The following is a 23,654-nucleotide window of genomic DNA, read 5'->3' on the forward strand; positions in this document are numbered from 1 at the left end:
TCTCTGGATTACTTCTACCAGAATCTAGGCATATTAGATTTATATGTTTTGGTTTTTTTTAATCAAATAAATATCTGCAATTGTAGGATATCTCCCACATCACCTTCAGTCTTACACTATTAGAGAATTACAAGATAGTAAGTTTTCAGAAGGTTCCTCTGTGGATGCTAGGCATTGTGGAGATATACTGAGAAAATCTACAAAACTATTACAGACTTCAAAATGCTTATAAACTTTTTTATCTCCCCATAGCCATTAACACAGCTTCTTGCACATAAAAGTAACAAGATAAATGTGTATTGTATTAAATTACACATACATGAGTAGAAAATAATAATAACATAAAAAAGAACAATTTGAGGTTATAAATACTGAAATGGATATAAATGTGTATAGAATAACTAAAAAATAAAGACTCCCAGGCTTAAGGACTCCCTATAATGTTCCACAGAAAGCTGGAGAAAACAGGGGTGTCTAGAGGGAGAACTGGAGAAACAGTCCAGGAAAAGAGGATCATGACTCCATAGAGACCACAGCAAATCCAAGCCACTGAGATCCATCTGGGGTGTAATGATTCTTAGACATTCCATTCCAATAAAAAATTCTGTCCCCATGGATTCAATCGTAGTTTCAATATCATGAAATTAGGTTTGGGTTTCATACCACATGGCCGAGAGAGGTACTCAGAGGACCAATTCTTCTGATGTCACACACTGAAGATTTAGCAGAAAGGGGTTTCCAAATTGCCAGAGACCACTTTCTTCAAGGCCAACCTTTCTTTCAGCCACTCAGGTACTTGCCATAGCCTGTCTCCAACTCATGCATTCATCACAGAATTTTCTGGATGTAAACCCATCTCATAGTCTGCTGAATACCAGACATAGAATAGCAGTAGTGACAACAAAATCACTAAATCACCTGTTAGACTCATTTAAATAATTGTCACTCTATTTATTGTTCATCACTGTCTAATAGCTCATTTATTTAAAAAATTCAATAATAATAATAATAATTATTATTATTATTATTATTATTATTTTATTTTATTTTTTACAATGGAAAGTCAATTTGTCACTGAAAGTTTAATCTTAAGAGAAGAATAAAAAAAAAAGCCCTAAAGCCTTGTAGGAGCCAAACCCTTGACCTTGGTGTTATAACACCATGCTCTAACCAACTGAGCTAACTGGCCAGCCCTAAAAGTTCTTAAAAAATACTCTCTATTTATGCCATGCTGACCCATATATGTTTCCAAGCATAAATATTTTAAAAATAATCATGCATTTTTAAAGAATAGATCATTTTATAAATAAAGCTCAAAAAAGAAAAAAAAAATCCTTGGTTTACTTTTTCTAAGTAACATTCTGCAAAGCTCCTGGGAGTTTGCCTCTGAAAACCAAGGAATTTGGATGAAGTAAATTAATATTTAGTATAAACAGTACATAAAAGCTGAAATAACTAGAAATGATTAAACATTTGTTTTCATTCTTCCCGTTATCAACCAAAAAGGTAGCAAAGTAAATTCTATGGGCCTGACTACACTACTTTATCTGCTTTAGCAGTATCTAGTAAATAATTTTATGGGTACTAAATTGCACATTAAATATTTATATTGATAAACTTAAATATTTAAAAATACAACTACTTATGATAATAATTATTATTATGCTTACAATTTATTAGATACTATCTGCAAGACTTTATGCTCTACCAAATGCTGTGGTAACCAACCTTTCTTACCACATGGCCGAGAGAGGTACTCAGAGGACCAATTCTTATCATGTTATTATTATTATGTTATTATTATCATGTTATATGTTATCATGTTATTGATAATATGTTAACATATTATCATGTTATTATTTCTAGTTTATTTACAAGGTAACAGAAGCTGAGAAAAATTAAGCAGTGCATTGGTAATCTTAGAGCTCCAATTTGAACCCAGTCCTACCCAACTTCAAGTCCAGCATCTATATTCTACTATCCCACTTCTAAAAAGACTGGAGTATCCCTTTCCAGCAAGAGAAATATTTAAATCAGCTCCTGAGAAGGTCTTTATATTCCTCATATGAACTAAAAATCAACCACGCCAAAGCTCCAGTCTGATGCCAAGATGAACCAGTCAGGTTCTCTGGCTCAGAAAACAGAGAATCTGCAATGCCTGTCTGTTCTTCCCTTGAGGTGTGACACTGACCTAGAGCCTGGTGATATGCAAGTGAGAAAATTACACATCCACCTTCATAGATGACATGTTTCAAGGGCAGTCATTTTTATCTTCCATGTTGAAGGTCTTCAGCACGTGCTGGTACATAGGAATGCCTAGTAGGGTCACTCTCCCTGAGAAACCTTATTTTTCAGTGAATAAAAAAAACAATCTCTTTCCCCAAAGAGAGACATGACTGAGACAGAAGATGAGGTTATTTTATTTTTCATTTTTGTCCCATTCTAATGCCTTAAATATTTTCCGCAGTGAATTACACATATATTTTAAATGGGGGGTAAAAGAAAACTACATGAAAGAGACAACAAAGGAATTAAGAAAGAGCACATAAGAACTTCCTTAGGAAGACACCAAGACCTTTCAGAGTCTTTTGGCTAGCAAGGAGCAAGGAGAAAGCTCTAAACATGAGAAACTACATGAGGTCAAGTCAATGCAATCTATATAAAGAGAATGAATTATAATTCCAAAAATTACATGAATCATATATGCTAGGCACTGTGCAAAGGCTTTTATATGACATATTTTATTTAATCTACAAAGCTACCTTAAAACATAGGCTGTATTTTATATTTAGAGAAACTTAACCTTGCAAGAGGTTAAGTTATCTGTCCAAGGACACACAGCTAGTAAAGAGCAAAAGTAGAATTTGAATCCAGGCAGTCTACACTATGTATTCTCTATACGTGGCAATCATAAAGAGTGAAGTTATTTTCATTTTTGCTGATTCTACTAAGACTCTCAGTATATTTCTTGACAATTTTAAGCACTGTTATATCAATATGCTACCTGGGTTCTTAAGAAGAAAATAACTAATAATTCTCAGGAATATAATGCTAAATCAAAACAAAGTTACTCATTAGAAGTTAGGGGCCTCTGTGCCCAATACTATATAGCCACAATATAGTCTTACAGAAACTAGGAATAAATTAAAACCCCAGGTTAATTCCAAGGTCGAAAAAACTAGAATCAAGTTTTCTGAGCATGGGAGCTGCTTCCTGCTGGCCATGATTTCACAAAGGAAAACTGATAGAAGTTTTCCAACTGTTAACCAACTGTTTCAGCAATGGAAATACATATTTCGTCGATGTTGCATTAAACAACTGATAAAGAGGGGCTGGCTGGTTAGCTCATTTGATTAGAGCATAGTGCTGTTAACACTAAGGTCCGAGGTTCAATCTGCACCAGCCAGCTGCCAGAAAAAAGAAAAATGAAAAACTGATGAAGAGCATTGAGCTTGAGTAATTGCTAAGCAGACCTCTGCAAACCAACTATCTGGTGTCACTATTCCAGATAACGGTAACAGTGAATTTAACTTGGGATGCAAGAAATACAAAAAATTACACATCCCTACACATAAACACATAATTTAGTGATGTTCCTTGAGGAACTCAATGCAACTGTCAGCTGCCCTGGTTAACAACACACATAGGACTTCTGTTGTCAATGTAATCAGAATGCTGTCATATGAGACATAAAAAAAATTATAAAATCTTTAGATTCCTTTATTTCAAAACACAAATAAAATACTTACATTATTAACAGAAGAGCATACTGGTTTCGGTCCATAAAATCTTTGGGAAAGGACAACTGTAAAGGAAGTTCTTTTAAAGAAAGAGCAAAATATTAAAGATGGAGAGTCATTTACATGTAAAACTATAAGATGCAGAGAAAGTTGTTCTTGAATAACGTAGCATGCACAAAACTTTACCATAGTCGTCAATATGAAGGATTTTAATTTCTGACTTTACTATCTTCTTCTTCAGAATAGCTTCCTTCAGCATGGAATTGCTTTCTAATATAAAATATTCTGTAAACCAGAAAAGGTAGTGTAAGTAACTAACTCCTAGGCACTAATCAAGAATCAGTGCCACACAGCAAAAAAATCATCCAGTTGTTGTTACTATTGTACCTGTTGGCAGGTACTGTGCTAGGCACTGAATAAACTCTCACTATTTCTCTCCTGAATTACTGCAGCAGTTTTCTAACTGAGCTCCTCTATTCCATTGAATTTTTTTCCATTTGCTTCTATACATTGGAATTGACATTTACATTTTCAAAATGCAAATCTGATCATGTTATTACTCTGCTTAAGAATATTTAAAGAAATACAAAATTATCTAACATCAGATGAGATGAAATTCAGTGTCTGCATACCAATACAAAATTTAATCAAGAGAAACAACTTAGAAATGACACAGATCATATAATTCACAGATAAGAATATTAAAACAGAGATGACAAGTATAGTTCAGCCATTCAATGAGGTAGAAAAAGCATAAGCATGCAACATATTTCTAAAAATAAAAATGGTAGAATCTGAGATACATGAAAATTACATGGCATAAGATAAAACATTTACTAGGTGAGATTAATAGAATATTAGATACTTCAGTAGAAAGATTAATGAATTTGACAATACAGTTGTAGAAAATGTTGAAAATGAAAAAAACAAAAAAACAATTGACAAAACACAAAGGGGGCATCTACTGATATACTTGCTGGAATTTTGATATATATTATATTAAATCCACAGTTCTATTTGGGGAAACTTCACATACTAAAAACAGTAAGCCCTCAAATTCCTAGATATATATGTGCGTGTCTTTATCCATTTCTGTCTTTAAATTCTCCCAGCAATATTATACAATTTTCATTTTAAGGATTTATACATTTGTATTAGATTTATTCCTATTGTTTGATTGCTGATATGATTTTAAATAGTATTTTACATTACTTTAAATTTTGCATTGTAGTTTATAAAATAGTTGAAATTTCTATATTGTTTTTTGTTCTGTACACAAGTGTGTCTTCTGCAAATAAAGACAGTTTTACTGTTTATATTTCTTTTTCTTGCCCATTTTACTGGCTAAATCCCCTAATACAATGTTTCAGGAGGACTAAGAGCTGGGGTTCTTGACTTTCCCAATCCTGGGAAAAAGCATTAGTCTTTTACCATTAACCATGATGTCAGCTGTAGTATTTTTGCAGACACTGTTCATCAAGTTAAGGAATCTCTTTTCTATTTTTACCTTGCTGAGTAGTTACTATTAATTTAATATTATTGTTGTTTGTCAAATTTATCAAGTGTTTCTTTTCTTTTCTTTCTTTCTTTTTTTTTTTGTCCTTTTTTTGACCGCGCTCAGCCAGTGAACCAACCGGCCATCCCTATATAGGATCCGAACCCGCGGCGGGAGCGCTGCTGCGCTCCCAACGCCGCACTGTCCCGAGAGAGCCACGGGGTGGGCCCCAAGTGTTTCTTTTCTAAATCCTTTGAGATGTCAGTGCAATATGGTGAATTACATTGATTGTTGAAGGTTATAACAATCACAGATTCCTTGGGTAAACCTCCTATGATCACAATATATTATCCTTTTTACAAACTGCTGGGTTGTATTTGCTATTATATAGTAAAGGAGTTGTGCATCTAAATTCATGAGAAAGTTTGATCTTGTTTTTATACTGGCAATGTCTATGTCTGGACTTGAATTCTCATGAATGCTAGCCTAATATTTTCTGAAAGAGTTTATGCAAGCTTGGTATTAATTTAATAAATTTTGCTACTGGAACTGAGGTTTCCTTTGTAGGAAGAATGCTAATTGTGTGTTAAAAATTTTCGTAAATGATGGGATTTTTATATACTGCATTTCTTCTCATGTAAATGTTTAACAATTTGTGTCTTTTAAGGAATTTGTCCATTTTATCTACAGTGTCATATTTAGTGACATAAAATTTGTTACAATATTCCATTATTGCCATTCTAATGTCTGTAGGATTTGTATTATAATCACTTATTTCATTAATGAAAATGGCAATGCTATTGTATTTTTCTCTTTTTCTATGTCTCACTAAAATTTTATCAATTTTATTGATCTTGTCAAGGAAGCAAATTTGGTTTTACGCATTTTCTCTAGATCTAGTACACTTTCCATATCATTTATCAGGGATCTTCAAAAAGTTCATGGAAAGATCTGTATTACCTTCTAATTACATTTTTCCCATGAAATTTTGAAGTATCCTCATAATTCCACTCTTATTGTTATTATTTCCTCTTTTCAACATTGTTTTAATTTGCCCATCTTTTTCTAATTTATTAAGGTAGAAACAGATTATTGATTTGAAACCTTTCCTTTCTCATAAAGTAATAATTTAGAGACATAAATTTCTTTCTAATCACAGCTGGAGCTATCCCTAAATTTAGCTCTGTTGTGTTTTCATTTTCATTTAGTTCAAAATGTGTCCTTTTCTTCTTAGAACTTTATTTCACCTTCACTTTTGAGGTGTTTTTTCTAGGTTTGTCATCCTAGATTGAGGACTTTGGTTTGGTTTAAATTTCCATCATCATTTTAAATATTTTGTTCTATTGTCTTTTATCTTGCTTTTTACTGATAAGAAGTCTGAAGTCATTCTTTGTTACTATGTATTTAAAGTGTGACTGTATTGTCTTTTTATTTAAAAAAATAAAAATGATTATTTTTATTTAAGATGATGATTTAAGATTTTTTTTCCCTTATCACTCATTTTCTGCAATTTGCTTGTGAGTGAATCAGTGTGTTTATATTGAGATTTATTCTACTCGGGGTTTACTGAGCAATTTTTTTTCATCATATTTGGAAAATTATTGGCCATTATTTCATCAAATGTTTGTTCCAAGATTGTCCCCCTTTTCTGACTCCAATTACAAATATTATAGATACAGATATCAGCCTACAGTTAAGTTCTGTCTATTTCTTTCATTCTTTTTCTCGCTGTGACTGGAAAGTTTCTATCAATATTGTTTTAAGGTCACAGATCTTTTCTTCTGCAGTGTCTAATCTACTTTTAGTATTTTCCAGTGAAGTTCTTATTTAAAATATTTTAAGTTCACAAGGTTCCTTTATAAGATATATATTCTGCTTATCTCACTATAGTTATTTTTCTGGATATTTTTAACATATTTTTATCAATCAGTATTTGTATTTGTGAGCGGGTTTCAACATCTCTGTCATTTTAGAATCTGTTTCTATTCACTGATCTTTCTCCTATTTATGAGTCATATTTTATACTTTTTTCACATAGTCAGTAATTTTTTTTTTAGTCGATACTGATAATTGTGATGTTTACCTTTTCATATTCTGGATTTTGTTGTGTGCTTTTAAAAATTGTATTTTGTTCTGGCAGGTGTTGAAGTTACTTTCAGGTCAACTTGACTATTTTAAAACTTAAGATATCTTTTTTAGTGTGGGTTTGAGTAACCTTTGCTTTACGTCCAGTTTAATTCTACTGATAGGCATGACTCTGCTGGGATCTCTCTTACATGTTCCAGTATTCTGCTTAATTGCAACTTAAACATATCCCAGCATTGTGTAAGCTCTGGCTTTGCCCAGGCTCCTGAAGGGTCTTTCTATGTATTACTGCCAAGTATTTCAGCAACAGACACAAGGTGATCCTTACACAGGATTTCCGGGGTTCTTTCTCCATGTAGCTTCTTCTTCTCCAGTGTCAGCCCACCTTCCCAACTTTCCATAAGCCTTGACCCTTCTGAATACCAATTTCTGTCTCCTCAACTCAGGGATACTGTGGCACTCTGCTTAGATTATTCCTTATTATGCTATAATTCAAGTAATTCTTCTAGCCAGAACACCAGGAAACTTGCAATACTAATTTAATGTGTTTTCTTCTTTCAGGGATAAGAGACCGATGCTGACTATTGTACAATGTTGTTTCAAAACAGTTGTTTCATATATTCTATTTGCCATTCTTTTTTTCATTTATTTGGCGGGGGGGATGGTATGCCTACTTGCAGTTACTCCATAACCACAATAAGAAATTTTTGAGAAAATATCAATGGCTTATCATTGAATTTTAATGGTTAAATCCAAACTCCTTAAAAGGAAACATAAGACTTTTACGATCTAGCCCCAGTCTACTCCTTTAGCCTCATCCATCTTTGCTTTTTTCTTAAATGTTTTTTTCCAGCTATGTCGAACAACTTTTATTTTGCAAAAGTGAACATTTTCATGCCTTTCTATGTTTGTACATACATATTTCTTCATTTGAAATGCCTTTCCAAAGACTTCTTCTTTCCCTAAACTGTGTCTATTTCTACCAGAGAAACTATCATATCTTATTATAACCATTTAATATTGTGTTTGTCCCATTGGATTACAAATTCTATGTGTGATCTCATACTCATCAAACTATGTCATTTGTAAACACAATGGTCCCAGACTTATGATTGCCCCACTTAACTATTTTTCAACTTTATGATGATGTGAAAGCAATACACATTTAATAAAAACTATACTTTGAGTACTCATACAACCATTTTGTCTTTCACTTTCAGTAAAGTACTCAAATTACATGAGACACAACATTTTATTATAAAATTGGCTTTGTGTTAGATGATTTTGCCCAGTTAGAGGCTGATTTATGTATTCTGAACATGTTTAAAGTAGGCTATAATGTTTGGTAAGGTAGGTGTATTAAATCCATTTTTGGCTTATGATATTCTCAATTTATTATGGGTTTATAGGGATATAACCTTATTATATGTTGATGAGTATCTATAATGTCTTCCTCTATAATACAAACCTGAGAGATTAGATGTTCTTAGAGGTTCCTTTTATATTGCTAAAATGTAAACAACCTCAGAATATTGAAACACTAGTGTATTTTCAAGGAAGCTATCCCAAACATTTTATTATAATGTTCAAAAGTTTGAATACTTAAACTCTGTATCTTTCATCAAGGATTCACCATGTAAAATCCCAAGAGCTATCATAAAAGTGCACTTAATCACTGTAGACATAAGAATTATTTTTACATGTGAAAGAAGCCTATATCAGTTGATATTTGGTGACTACAAAGGGGACAATAAGGTCAATTATTTACTTTTATACCTGTAACTACAGATCATCCTGTTTAGATAAAGGTTTTTATAAATGAATGATGGTTAATCGTATTAAAATGAATAATTGGCTAAATGAATTAATAAATGACTATATACTGCTAGAGGCTCCAATGTGAGTGTAACCTATTAGTATTTTCTCATTGTTTCTTTTTATTATCAAATATCAGTGTGGGAAAAATCTAACTACATGTAAATTAATTACACGACTGTAGTTGGAAAATTTTTACTTTTAAATCAAAGGCCATTAATTTACTCATGAAATAATTATTAATCCATAGGCACAGATTAATAAATTCTAGTTAACAGAAATAAATAGAATAAAGATTAAAATTATTTTCAAAATATTAAGGGTGCATAACATCTTCTATGAGAAGTTCAGAAAATGTTTAATACATGCAATGTTTTTGTCAAACAATGTAAGGTAAAGGTCATATTAAGACATGGTTTTAAGTGAGCTGAGAAAGAAAAGCAAAGAAAATCAGGAAGGAGAAGAAAAAAGAAAGGTAAGAAAAAGAAAGAGAAGTAAAAAGAAGAATGAGAAAAATAAGATGAAATGGAGAGAAAGGAAGAAAGGGAAGAGAGACTCAACAGAAAGAGCTAAAGTAAAAGAGAGGAAACCAACATGTATGTAAAATTAAAGAGAAAAAAGAAATATATAGAAAAGGGAATGATAGCAGTACAAGACCAAGGACTTTTGAAATATTAAGTAAAATTTTACATATTTATACTGTGGTCTCAAGTCACTGAGCATTTAATAAAGGGTTTCTTTTTCATTATAAAAGTAATATATATTCATTGTAGAGCACTAAGAAAATGCTAAAGAAGACAGAACAACAACAACAAAAATCACCTGGAAGGCGGTTGCTTGGAATAGAAGAATTTTTAACATTTGCACATATTATCTTCTTTGATTTTTAAATGAACTGTCAAACAGTTTTGTGGAAGTGGCATAAATCTTTGGATTCCTTAATCATTTAGAGATATAGCTTAAACATTTTTCAAGAATTATAAGCATACTTTTTTATTGTTAATTCTAGTAGGAAACGATGGCACTCTTCAATTAGAATAATTTGACAGGGTTTTCATACAGGGACTAATCACAGATATATCAGCAGTGGGAAGGAAGATCCTAAGAGATAATACAATAACCCCAGACTTAGGAGTGGCTAGGCCTTAAAGTCAAGGGTAGACAGCAGTAGACAGAAGTTGCTGGAACCTCCATGGAAATGGTCGTCTGAGAGATCCACATGGAAGGGACAGTGACGTTCAGACAAGGGTCATGACCATCCTGTAGTGACTCCAAAGGGATGAGGTTGGTGGAAGAGATAGCTCCAAATCCCTCTTCTCCCTCTCTCCAGTCACCTACAACATTCCCTTTGATGGAGTCTAGTTGGCAGCCACAGGGCAACAGAACCTAATCTATGCAAACTACTTTAGCCCAGAAACATGGAAGAGAACTGAGAGCTAAAAGTGACTCTGGAAGGGCAAGTGGAAGGTACCCAGGGCACTGAGTAATATTCCATTAAAATGTATTCACAACTTTCTGTCTTTAGTTATTTATAATGTCTTACTATTACCTATAACTTTGTCATAAATATTCACTATTTAGAATTATTTCCTAAGTATAAACTATCAAAAGGAAGAAAGCAGATATGAAAGGCTTATGAATGATTTTTGTTTTTCTAAAATATTTGTTGTAACTTATAATCTACTAGCAAATTATGAAGTCTCATTATATCTTCATTAGCAATGTAAATTTTTATGTGTTAGTTTGTTAGGAAATATTGCATGGCAGTGTTTTACTCTGCATTTCTCTGATAACTAAAGGGTTTATAGCTTTTCCATGTGTGTTAAGGATTTTTATTTTTTTCCTCGGTTTTCTTCTGATGCACTATTCTACTTCATGTGGCCCCAAAATGAGTATGAGTGTACTTGCATTCATTAATACAAAGATTTACTTGCCACTGCATATTTTATTTCCATAAGTAATTGTCTTTTTAAAAAAAAATTAAGCACCTGACCACTGTTCACAGCCCTTTTTTATGTTTCTTGCTACTATGACAATCACAGTTGGCTTCTGAATGGGAAAATCAGAAAGATCTCCCTTTCATGGAAATGTTCTATAATTTGTCGCAGAACTTGTTAGAAGCACATTGCCTTGAAGAATAAAATTAAATTAAAATCAAAATGGGAATTTTCAACTCCCAATTTAAATTGTTAAGGCAGAATATGCAATGTAATACACATAATTGTCATTTACTAAGTGTATACTATACATCGTGACTATATCTCATCCTCACTGTAAACCCATTTGCTTATTTGCCTAGGAGAAAATTGATCCTATGGTATACTAAAAAATCTGTTTCATATCCCATAAAAAGTATACGAGAGAGCCATTTTTATACACTGATTTTTCTATGAAATTCCACTTTTTTTTTTCCATTTTACTTACCGTGCTTTTATTATTATTATTGTTGCTGTTCATGTTAATATTTAACAGATTTAATTTGCTTATCATAACCTCTTTAAAATTTATACTGAAGGCAGGGATAGAGGAATAAATAAGAACTCAAACATATGCTAATCTATCTTCCAGACACACAAAAATCCAACACAAATTTAGAAATTCGCTTTTGTCTAGGGAAGGCACTAAGTCTTCATAATGCAGTATTTGAGGAATATAAATGGTCTTTGTCTGTTTCCTCAAGTGGCATTTGTCATTCCACCTTACACTCTTATATCTGTATCTCCTTTAAGTCAAGGCATCCAACTGAGACTCTTGCTTAAATATAATTATATGATTCAAGAGACAAAAACACAATAGAAAGAAAGGTGCCATCATATTGTAGTGATTACAAGCCCTATCTGGAGTGAGACTGCCTCATTTGATTCCTGGCTCTGGCATTTATTAGTATGACTCTGGACAAATTATTTAACTTCTTTGTGACTCAGTTTCTTCATTTGTAAGAGAGGATGGTAAAGGTAACTATTTCCAGGATGTTCTGAAGATTAAATGAATCAATAAATATGAGCCTCATTATTAGGTTATACTAACCCATGTTAAGTCACTACAGCATAAGAGCACTGATTACAGAAATCTAAAAAAAAAAAAAAAATGAAAGATGGAAGAAAGGAAGGAGAAAGAGAGGCAGGAAGCAATCTGGTTATTCGTTTTTAAGATTAGCTTAACAAAGCATTTATTTGCACATTCTACTAAGTTCGTAAACACATGAACATCAAAGTAGCCCCAGCCTCTGCCACACTGCTTGATAAAATGCACTCTCAATAAATAAAGTTAAACAAATATATAAATAAATAAGTGTATGAATGAAAAAGTGAATATATAAGACCAAAAGACCCTGCATATCTGGAACAAACAAGGTACAAAATATTTAAAATAATATATTTTTCATAATTTTCTCGAATGTCCAGAAAATGCATTGCTCTGAAAACATAACCTATGTGAGGCCCACGAAAGAACGAACCAGAGCACAAAGGGGCCAATAGGCTGAAATGTACCTGCCTCATCTATCAATCCGCATATGAATTAAGTACAGTAGATACCCTATTTCAGGCATATAAGCTCCAACATTGGCTGTAGCATGGCTCAAACCACGTGCTTTTCTGCTTCTTTTACATACACAAGGTCAAGTTGACAGTGTCTGCACAACTTAGCCCATGCTAGGGATGCCTGCAAATAAGTTCTATAGAGTTCGGCACTCAGAATAAATAACATAATTGCTAAGGTCAGCACTATAATTATTCTGAATTGTCATCTTTGAATGACAAAGTGTACTCACTTGCTGGATCGTACGTGCTGTGTAGGCTGACCACTGGGACTCTTGGACCTGGATTTTAAGAATACATGTATAAACATTTTTTAAAGACATCTTAGTAATAATTATTGGAAAGTTTATACAGCAGGTTCTTCTTTCCAAATGGAAGCATTTTATGGTTAAAACATAATGAAACGAAAACCAGATAACTAGATTTTATTTCTTTCTATGGGTATTTTATTCAGAAAAGTAAGAACATATGGGGAAAGAAACAATTTACAGAAATTATTGTTAAGATTCCCCCTCAACCCAAATGCCCCATATTTCTATATTTCTATGGTTTTATCCAATCCTATGTGTTTTACTCTATCTATGGTCTTCTGTAGAATTGTCACTGATGTTCAGAAAGCGGATTCATGACCCTTTCATCCTTCCTTTGCTGATCTAAGATGAAATCTATTTACTTTCAGCCAAGAAAGAAAGAATGCATGAATATTTGAAATAGTTCATCCACAAGATAAATTTTTAAAATTATTATTTAAATATTAATTTAAAAAATATTAACCATAATCTCCAATTATTTAAAATATACTAGTTAATTAATTTGTTACCATAAGATGTTATCTTGAAACTTCATTTCTCTAAGAAACCTATTTAAAAGTCTAGTGGTTCTTCTCTGGTGTCATTAAACAAGTGAAAAAGTCATTAAACTTTTTTTTTTTTGATTACTTCATTTCAGTTATCAAGAGAAAAAAATAACTCAAAAGGGAAAGTTTTGGTATATTTCTCATGGTGTCTTAAAAAAGGACAGCATAAGTTATCAGCTAAAGCAGTAGCACTCGATTCATCACATTGTTAGAGGGCACGTGGATTCCATTTCATCTCAGGGAAATACAGTACCATATTAAAGGGAAAATGATTTCACTCCCAGAGATACTGTATGACCCTGTGAGACTACAGCATACTGTTACAAGATAGAAGAAGTAACAGGAGTGAATGTAATTGTCCAGCACTAAAGCAGGCTGGAGCAGGGGAATTCAATTTCCATAGATGCTAAACCTCGTAACAACCAAGGTGTTGTTTTAACAAGAAAACTGTTGCTTTTCCTAAAGATTAGGTAGTTACAGTTGAACCTTGAACAATGTGGGGATTAGAGGTGCTGACTCACAGGCAGTGGAAAATCCCAGTATAATTTTGACTTCCCAATAGCCTCACTACTGATAACCTACTGTTGACTGGAAGCCTTACTGATAACATGATCAGTCTATTAACACATATTATAAACTCTATTTTACAATAAAGTAAGTTAGAGGAAAGAAAATGTTATTAAGAAAATCACAAAGAAGAGAAAATACATTTACAGTACTCTACAGTATTTACTGGAAGAAAATCCATGTATAATTGTGCTATGCAGTTCAAACCTGGGTTGATCAAGGGTCAACTTTAATTCATTATTGAGACATACTTTGTTCATATAAATATACTTTTCACCTTCCTAAAATGTCCATGTTCTAATAGCCTTGATTGATTGTGTTGCATGTTGACTCCCAATTTCTATTTCTAAATAAAAAATATGAATAAAATTTGTATCTGAATAAAATCTAAGATGTATAAACTTAAAAACTTATGGATGAAGAATATCAAATTGTATTACTAAAATAGCAGTTATTAATGATAGTAATAGATAGTAATCAAACAAAATTAATAAAATAAATCAATATATAAATCGTATATATATAATACAGAAATCATGTATTATCTTACCTTCACAGAATAATAAGAAACGGTGATTCATAGGACTAAAACTGGCATCAAAATATGAACATTGTTCTTTCATAAAATTACATGAAATGCATTGACGATTCAATAATCCTTCAGTAGAAGCACTGAGAAAAGAAAAAGGAGCTTGGAAGTGGTACTATCACAGACACTTGAATGTGTGGCATCAATATTCAAACACAACATGAACAGAAGAGTTACACCAGTGCTTGCATAGAGGTTCCTTGTAAATTATGACTCACCATACATATGCCAAGTCAATTTTCACTACTAATGTTAAGACACACACATTTTTTCCTCTGTCATAAAATTAAAACTATGAATATGTGCATGTATGTAATATGTATGTATATATGTTTATATGGCTATATAAAAAAACTGATTTCCAAGGGACTCAACATAACTTATTGTTATCTGCATTTTCTTTATAGATACTTCTGTGTAAAATCTTAAAGGGAATTGCCCACAGAGGCTAAGATAAAGTAACCGTCAATAAATATTAGTGGAAGGAATAAAAAATGTTTCCAAAAGTCACACAAAAATCAAGCTCATGATTTTTTTCTTTCTTTTTTTTGCAGCTGGCCTATACAGGGATTGAATTCTGCACCCCAGTATTATGAGCACCAGACACTAACCAACCGAGCTAACTGGACAGCAACGATTTTCTAAACTAAGCATTCTAAACCTTAGAATTTGGCATCAGAGCCCAATTTTTCTACTAAATATTTGCATTAAATTTTTTGGAAGAGAAGTTATTTTTGTACGATAACACATATCATGCAAATGATACTACATACTTTAAAATATTGAGAAGGTAAAGAAAAAAGTGATCATCATCTTCATTTTACAATAATGGTGCTTAAGGTCAAAGAGGTTGTGATATTTAACCAAGGTTAAAGTATACATATTGAGTTCTTTATTTTATAAATAAAACTAAATGCAAAATTATCTAAGCCAATGGATAAAATCAAGGTTGATGATACATTAAAAGAGACTTGAAAAGTTTCTCAATTTCATTTTGGAGTGAACAACGATTTTGGTTGTATGCTTATGAAGGAATAACAGTCATGTTGATTTTGACGTGCAATGTGCTGCAAGCGTGGTGATGGGAACAGGAGGTTAAAGCAGGTGACAGAGCGTCAAAAGCAATTTAATGTTCAATGTTAAGTATAATTCGCAAAGTCACAATTTCATGTTTGAAACACTGAGCTGATAATCAAAATTTTCTTTTACTAGTCAAGGCAATTAATAGATACGAGGCACTTAAAACACAGTAGCTAGTATAAAACACAGTAGCTAGTTTCACTAATATAGTAACATAATCATATCCAACTTTTTAAATTGTGATAAAATATACGCATCATAAAATGTTCCATTTTAACCATTTTAAGTACACAATTGAGTTCCATTAATTATAGTCACAGTGTTGTATAACCGTCACCACATAGACGCTTAGAAATTGTCCTAGTCGCCCACAGTTTTTCAGTGACATATTAAGATTTAAAACCTTTCTCTCTCTACTGTTTTATAAAGCTTTCAGATCCAAGTTCCCTAGAGATTTATACTGGTATTTTCTTAGTATGTAGAAAGAAATTAGTATGAAATTGCTAAAATAAAAAAATGCAAATTTTGAAACAAATGAAAAAAACGTAATACTGAATACGGTAACAGTTCTTACTCTGCAGGGGTGTCTAATACTATACGTTAAGTCAACCAATCATCATTTTTATAGCCTGAGCAAGACATTGATTGAATTTTCTGGGTCAAATACTAACATTATCTCATAGCCAAGCCAACTGGCATTGGATGAGCTATTGAAAGGGAAATTTATTGGTACTACATTTTCTTAATAACACAGTCAGCTACAATAGTACAGGTCATGGATCTATTGACTGTTCTGCCTCAGTCACTAGAGCGATAAGAAAAGCACACAAATCTAAAGAGTCATTGTGATTCAAATCACATTTTAGGCTAATAAGAGGAAAAAAGACTAAGGCAGTCCAGTCTAATCCTCTGACTGTCATTGCTCCTTAAGAGTTTTATAAAATGGGAGGAATAAGCATCAACCAAGTATTTCCACATCTCTAAAATATTGTTTATGGCTACCAATATCAATCATAATATAAGTTTTCAGAGAGACAAGACTCAGGTCACCAAAAGGAAAAAGTGACCAATACCTTGATCAAGATCCCCTAAACCAAAATTCAAGTCAGTATCTATAAATAAGTATAAATAGCTTTCCTTCCTCTGGAAATCTTTAGAATTGAGAACATGGGTTCCAGGAGGTCCAAAAGAACGAGCTAAGAATATGAAAACGATGTATTGGAAGTGATGAGAATATGAAAATGTTATATTAGGAGAAGTGATAAAAAGGAAAAGCTTGTTTCTAATGAAAGCAAATTGTGCATAAAAAAGAGGATGCAGGAGACTTAGAGGGAGTTAGGCTACATTAACCAGCATTTTCACTCTCAAAGGGAAATCTAGGTTACTTAGTAAGAATCAGTAGTGACACTTCTTCAAACATGATGAACTCCACCTATGCCATGGCAGTTTTCATACTTTAAAAATGGATCTATGAAATAGAAATTAGAAAGTGCATAGAAAGCCTAGAATTAATAGGCTGTTTGCCAGTCAAAAATAAAAAGTCATTCTTGTGAAGTCCTGGTGAAAGCTTTTTGAGTGAGAAGATATTTTAATACTAAATATGTGTGATCTTCAGCCCTTTTTATGAATACAGCTTTGCATTTGGGAAAATGGATCTGATTCCCCTATGTGTAGCTTTATTTCTGAAAGTAATGAGCATTCTAGATTTAGTAAGGATGCCCCTTCCTACAACAATTTCATTGGATTTTAGGAACTACATGACAAAAACAGAAAGCTTTCATTCGATACATTCTAAGTGTTCATAAGACCATTGTTTTGTTCAGGAATAAATTACATGTGCACCACATGAATGCACTAAAATTCAAAATAAGACAGCAGCAGAAGAGGCCATTAGGGAAAATATATAAATGCCTCTAATGTGAGGAGTTGAGAGAAGCAAGCCACACACACAAAAAAGATATTTGAAACTGTAAAAGCAGATGAAAAAAAGAATTTGGAGGGAGCAGAAGAGAAGAAAGTGGTCTCCACCCAGCCTCCAGTCCTGCTGAGGGACTGGACCAATAGTGTGAGGCTTCGTCACACAGTTGTCTCTCCCCTAGTGATGTTGAAAATGACACTTCAGGTTTTTCCATCCTTTCCTTGTGCTGTGTAAATGGTCATGGTGAAGCCAGCCTGTGCAAGGGAACCCTGCCTGGCACACCGCTTACCTGTACAGCTGCCTCCCTCTGGAAGAAGACTCGGTGCTCAGAAAGTAACTGTCCAGGAAAGAACACAACACAAACATCAGAGTACATCTGTATTTGTCCCACTGAGTTTTCACTTGAATTTTCAAAACTGTCAAAAATGGTCAAGAACTGGGTTGTTTTTCAACCATAGAGCTTTGATCCATCTGGGAAACATTTTTTTTCTTTATGAAATTGCTCTGTCTTACAGTCTCTCTTAATTTGAGGGGGTGTGTGTGGGTGCAGGTGTCTGCATAAAGTGTCTCTATGTGAAGTGTAGAGTGAATCTTTAAAGAAACGGTTATTTTTTACATGGTCAGCTTGTTTTGACAAGAACTGTGGTAAGCAAAGCATAATTCTGGTAGAAAAGGTCACCTTTGACAACCCTGACTTCCAGCATGACTGGAGAACTGAAAACACTCACATTTTTTGAGTATTTTCATCATATGCCAAGATCTTTATCACTTCCCAGTTTCCCGATGTCAGATGCCGCACAGTAATTTGCTCACTTTTACTCTGCAAAGAAATAGAAAATATTGATTTTTTTTTATTTAAACAGCATGTCTCATATACACAGAAGTTCTTTCTGACCTCCTGTACCACTTGTAATTCTTGAATTCTCAGCTAACATGCAGTTTTTTTGTTTTAAATCTCAAGGATGCATATGCATTCCTATAAACACAAACGGAGGCAGGATGGTGCCTTTATTCCTGGGCAGCATTTGGTACTGACTGAGGACTTCAGTCGCTCTCATCTAAGTGAAAGGCAGTCGTACAGTTTGAGCAGCTTCAAATAAACTATTTCAGAGCAAACTTTACTTCAAATCAACACTCAGTGTTATACATTTTTTAATCTATACAGCCTGTGCATTACTATAAGATTTGCTGTTTTTACTCAATAATTTTTCTGAGAAGAATCTCTGTTGATGGTTATAAGCATAGTCCATTTCCACTCTATATGGTATTTTATTGTAAGAATGTAGCATAATTTATTTGTTCTGACATTCGAGTTGTTTCTAAATTTTGTCTCTTGAAAATAAGTTGCCTATAATTATTCCTATTAACATTTCCTGACATGCATGGAAGGAGCTTCTCTGAGACAAACACCTAAGAATGGGATTGCTTGGCAAGAAGATATATGTGTCTTCTACTTAACTAGTCACAAATTATTTTCCAAAGTTTTACCAATTTATACTCTACTAGCAATACGAGTTTTCATGGCTCTCCCCCCTCCCCACTTCCTCACCAACAGCTATTTTCATCAGACTACTTGATTTTGATTAAAATAATGAGTATGAAACTATCACATCCATTTTCTATTTATTTTAAAAATGTTCAAATTTTGGGGGAAGTTTCAGTGAATAGTACAATGAGTATCCATATAATCTTTATCTAGATTCACCAAATGTCAACATTTTGGATAGTTTCGTTCTACTCCATTTTGTTTGCTGATTCATTTGAAAGTAAGTTGAAAGATCAGGCTATCTCAAACTAAATATATCTCTCAAGATTAAAAATATTTTTCCATATAAGCAAATCACATATCACACCAATGGAAATTATAATAACATCCGAGTATATAGCCTGTGCTAAAATTTACACAACTATCCTGAATAATTCAATTATATATGTATGAGCACACACACACACACACACACATATATATATAATTTTAGTATTGCAAATATTTTTTTAAATAAAGGACCCAATTAAGATTTATATATTTCATTGAGATGTCATCTTTTTAGTCTCTTTTATAGTAAAACAGTCATCCTATCTTTTTTTTTTCTACAACATTCACCATTTTTAAGACTCTTGATCCAGTGGTCTTATATAGAATATCAATCATTTTAGATTTATCTGTTTTGTTTTTTTTTAATGATTTAGTTTAGGCTAAACATTTTTGGCAAGAATATTGTATGGGTGATATTGGGTACTTCTGTTTCATATTAGAAGGAACATCATTATAAGTCTTCTCCATCATGGCAATGCTGTTTACATAAAAACTGTAAGATCTATTCATCATAAAATATTTTGCATTGTGATTATAAGTGGGATGCTGCTTACACATTATGGGAATATCTTTTTCCCCACGAGCTCTTCACTCGGCAGTTTTGGTGTCCATTCATGAACTGTCCCTAAACAAATTTTTACTTCAAAGTGATTTCTAATTCTAACATTTGTTCTATATTTATTAAGAAGCATTCCTCTGTAAAGAAGAATTTCCCCTACTTTTCTCTCTCTCAATTATCTACTTTCTTTCTCTCTTTCTCTCCCTCCTCCTCATATTATTATAGACACAATTTTTTTAATGCAATATGCTATATTCCATTAGTGTTGTTATTCTTTATGATGCTAGAATATCAAAATTTGGTTATTGGAAACCCCTTCAAGTCAACTCCTCTATTCTTCAGACATGATTATTCTAGCCTTTGAGCACTTCTTTGATTTCTGCACAATGAGATGTTACCAGATCTTTTTACTTCCTCTCCTCCTTGCCTGTAATTGATTATTTTTCCAAGGAGCTCCGGTTCTTTCCACAGGATTATAGCCGTTAGATATCAAGATATGGGGTTAGGTGTGCTCATTGCTACTGTGATGCTGTTAGTTCCAGGCTTTTTCAGAGGACATACAAACATCTATAGAAAGATTAGATAGATAGGTTTGTTTGCATATGTTCTGTTACTCTCTCTCTCTTTCCATGTGTGTACATGTGCATGTATATATGTGTTTGATTGTAGTTACTCACTCTATTAAAATTCATATTACTGTGGGGGAGCACATGGATTGCCTGCTGTGGGTTGAGCTTGCCCTACAACCCAGGGTTTTTGGGGCTTCCCAAACTAACCCAGTGTCAGAACTCTGGTGGATATCAGCTTGGGGACTCAACAGCTGCTGGCCTAACTCTGGCCTCATGAATACCTTCATTATTTCTTTTTAAATTTTTTAAATTAAGATATATGCACATCATAAATTTTATGCTTTTCAAGTGTGCAATTCAGTGTTTCTGGTTCAAAATGGCTTACTAGAGGTGCCCAGCTCTTGCCTCTGACACAAAGAAAATCCAAAACAACAAATAGATAATCACATGTTGAATAGAGGGTCTAGAAGAAAACACCAGAATTCAGAAAAACAGTGAAGAAGACTTGGGATGGCAGCATAGAAAGACAAACAAAGTGCTCCACCAGAATCTGCCTGGAACTGCAAGACTCTCTACTGTGGGGAAAAAGGTTCCAAAAAATCTCCAGTAGTTTTTACTCCCACCTTGAATGCTTGAAATCCTAGCTACAAGAAATCTACAGAGCCCTTACAGACCATGAACTTAGTATAGGGAACTAAGGTATAGAAAAAAAGTGTCTCAACACAATAAAGGCCATATATAACAAACCCACAGTTAACATTATACTGAGGGGGGAATGTTGAGAGCTTTTCATTTAAGAACAGAAACAAGACAAAGAGGCAGATGCCCACTTTTATCACTTTTATTCAACACAGTACTGGAAATCCTAGCCAGAGAAATTAGGCAAGAGAAAGAAATAAAGATCCATATTGGAAAGGAGGATATCCAATCATCCCTGTTTGCAGATTACACAATCTTATATATAGAAAAACCTAAAGGCTGTACCGAAAACTCTTAGAACTGATAAATGAATTCAGTAAAGTTGCAGAACATAAAATCATCATACAAAAATTAGTAGCATTTCTATTCACCAACTACAAACTAGCTAAATAGCAATTGGGAAAGCAATCCCATTTATAATAGGTACCAAAAAAAGAGAATAACTAGAAATAAATTTAACCAAGGACGTGAAAGATCTCTACAATGAAAACCACAAAGCACTGATGAAAGTAATTAGAGAGGACACAGGAAAAAGGAAAGACATCCCATGTTTATGAATTGAAAGAATTAATATTGTTTATAACCATACTACCCAGAGCAATCTACAAATTTAATGTAATCCATATCAAAATACTAATGACATTCTTCACAGAAATAGAAAAAAAAAATCCTAAAACTCGTATGGAACCATAGATGACTGAATAGCCAAAGCAATCCTGAGCAAAAAGAATAAAGCTGTAGGCATTACACTACCTGACTCCAAGCTATAACACAAAGCTACAATAATCAAAACAGCATGCTACTGGCATAAAAACAGACATATGGACTAATGGAACAGTATAGAGAACCCTGAAATGAACCCATGTATTTACAACTAACTAAGTTTTGACAAAGCCAACAAGAACATTCACTGGGGAAAGAACAGCCTCTTTAGTAAATGGTGCTGGGTAAACAGGATGTCTAGTTGAAGAGAGAAACTAGATCCCTATTTCTCACTATAAACCAAAATCAACTAAAAGTGATTTAAAAACTCAAATATAAGAGATGAAATTATAAAACTACTAGAATAAAACTTAAAGAAAACACTCCAAGACATTGGTCTTGAAAAAATTTTATGGAGAAGACTTCTATAGCATGAGGAACAAAAAAGCAAAAACAGTCAATCGGGCTTACATCAAACTAAAAAGCTTCTGCATATTAAAGGAAACAATCAATGGAGTGAAGAGTCAACTGGCAGAATGGGAAAAAATGTTTGTGAACTATTCATCCAACAACAGAAAATATCATCATCATCATCATCATCATCATCATCATCCAATTAAAAAATAGGCAAATGATCTGAATAGATATTTCTCAAAAGAAGACATACAAATGGCCAACAGATATATGAAAATTTACTCAACGCCACTAATCAACAGGGAAATGCAAATCAAAACCACAATGAGATATCATCTTACTTCAGTTATTAAAAAGACAAAAAATAACAAATGTTGGTGAAGATGCAGAGAAAAAAGAAACTATTACACACTGTTGGTGGGAATGCAACTTTGTACAATTATGGAAAACAGTATGGAGACTCCCCAAAAAGCTAAAAATAGAACTATCATATGATACATCAATACTAGTGCTGGGTATTTATCTAAAGGAAAGGAAATTAGCATAGTGAAGACATATCTGCACCCCCATGTTTATGACAGCACTATTTTCAGTAGCCAAGATATGGAATCATTCTAGGCATCCATTGACAGACGAATGGATAAAGAAAATGTGGTATATAAACACAATGGAGTACTACTCAGCCATAAAAAGATAATGAAATCCTGCTATTCATGGCAACATGGACAAGGAGTAGAGAGTAGAATTGCGGATACTACAGGCTGGGATGTGGAGCAGGGAGGGGGCATCGTGAGAGGCTGGTTAATGAATAGAAAAAATAAGTTCTTGTGGTCTACAGTAGTGCTAGGCATCTATAATTAAAAAATAATTTATTGTGTGTTCTCAATTGGCTAGAAGAAAGGAGCTCAGATGTTCTTATCACAAAGAATGATAAATTCTGGCAATGATGAATATGCTAATTACCCTGATTTGATCATCCCACATTGTAAACATGTACTGAAATATAACTATACCGTATATAAGTAAAATCAATATGTGTCAATTAAGAAAATAAATTTTAAAATTAGATGAAATTTTTAAAAAGTATCAGTTTGATTTATATTTAAGTAGTACTTCAATTTAGGCTTCGATATCCTTGTTCTGTTTACTTATTTATTTTTAAATATATACATGGTTCAAAAGTATATATTGTATATGCTTGCACACATGGG

The 23,654-nt window shown here is 33.0% G+C and overlaps 1 protein-coding gene across 1 annotated transcript in view; it reads right to left on the reverse strand.

The window, feature by feature from the left end:
- The window catches only part of DPP10 (dipeptidyl peptidase like 10), a 686,000-nt gene that overhangs the window by 41,304 nt on the left and 621,042 nt on the right, over positions 1-23,654 (reverse strand). The window contains exons 14-19 of the mRNA XM_063093496.1: positions 18,413-18,504; positions 17,974-18,021; positions 14,648-14,769; positions 12,908-12,955; positions 3,927-4,025; positions 3,750-3,819 (exon numbers count right to left, since the gene is read on the reverse strand). Of these exons, the coding sequence (XP_062949566.1) occupies positions 3,750-3,819; positions 3,927-4,025; positions 12,908-12,955; positions 14,648-14,769; positions 17,974-18,021; positions 18,413-18,504 (479 nt within the window). The remainder of the gene's footprint in view (positions 1-3,749; positions 3,820-3,926; positions 4,026-12,907; positions 12,956-14,647; positions 14,770-17,973; positions 18,022-18,412; positions 18,505-23,654) is intronic.

This window comes from Cynocephalus volans, chromosome 1 (assembly GCF_027409185.1).
Source record: "Cynocephalus volans isolate mCynVol1 chromosome 1, mCynVol1.pri, whole genome shotgun sequence".
Classification (NCBI taxonomy): domain Eukaryota; kingdom Metazoa; phylum Chordata; class Mammalia; order Dermoptera; family Cynocephalidae; genus Cynocephalus; species Cynocephalus volans.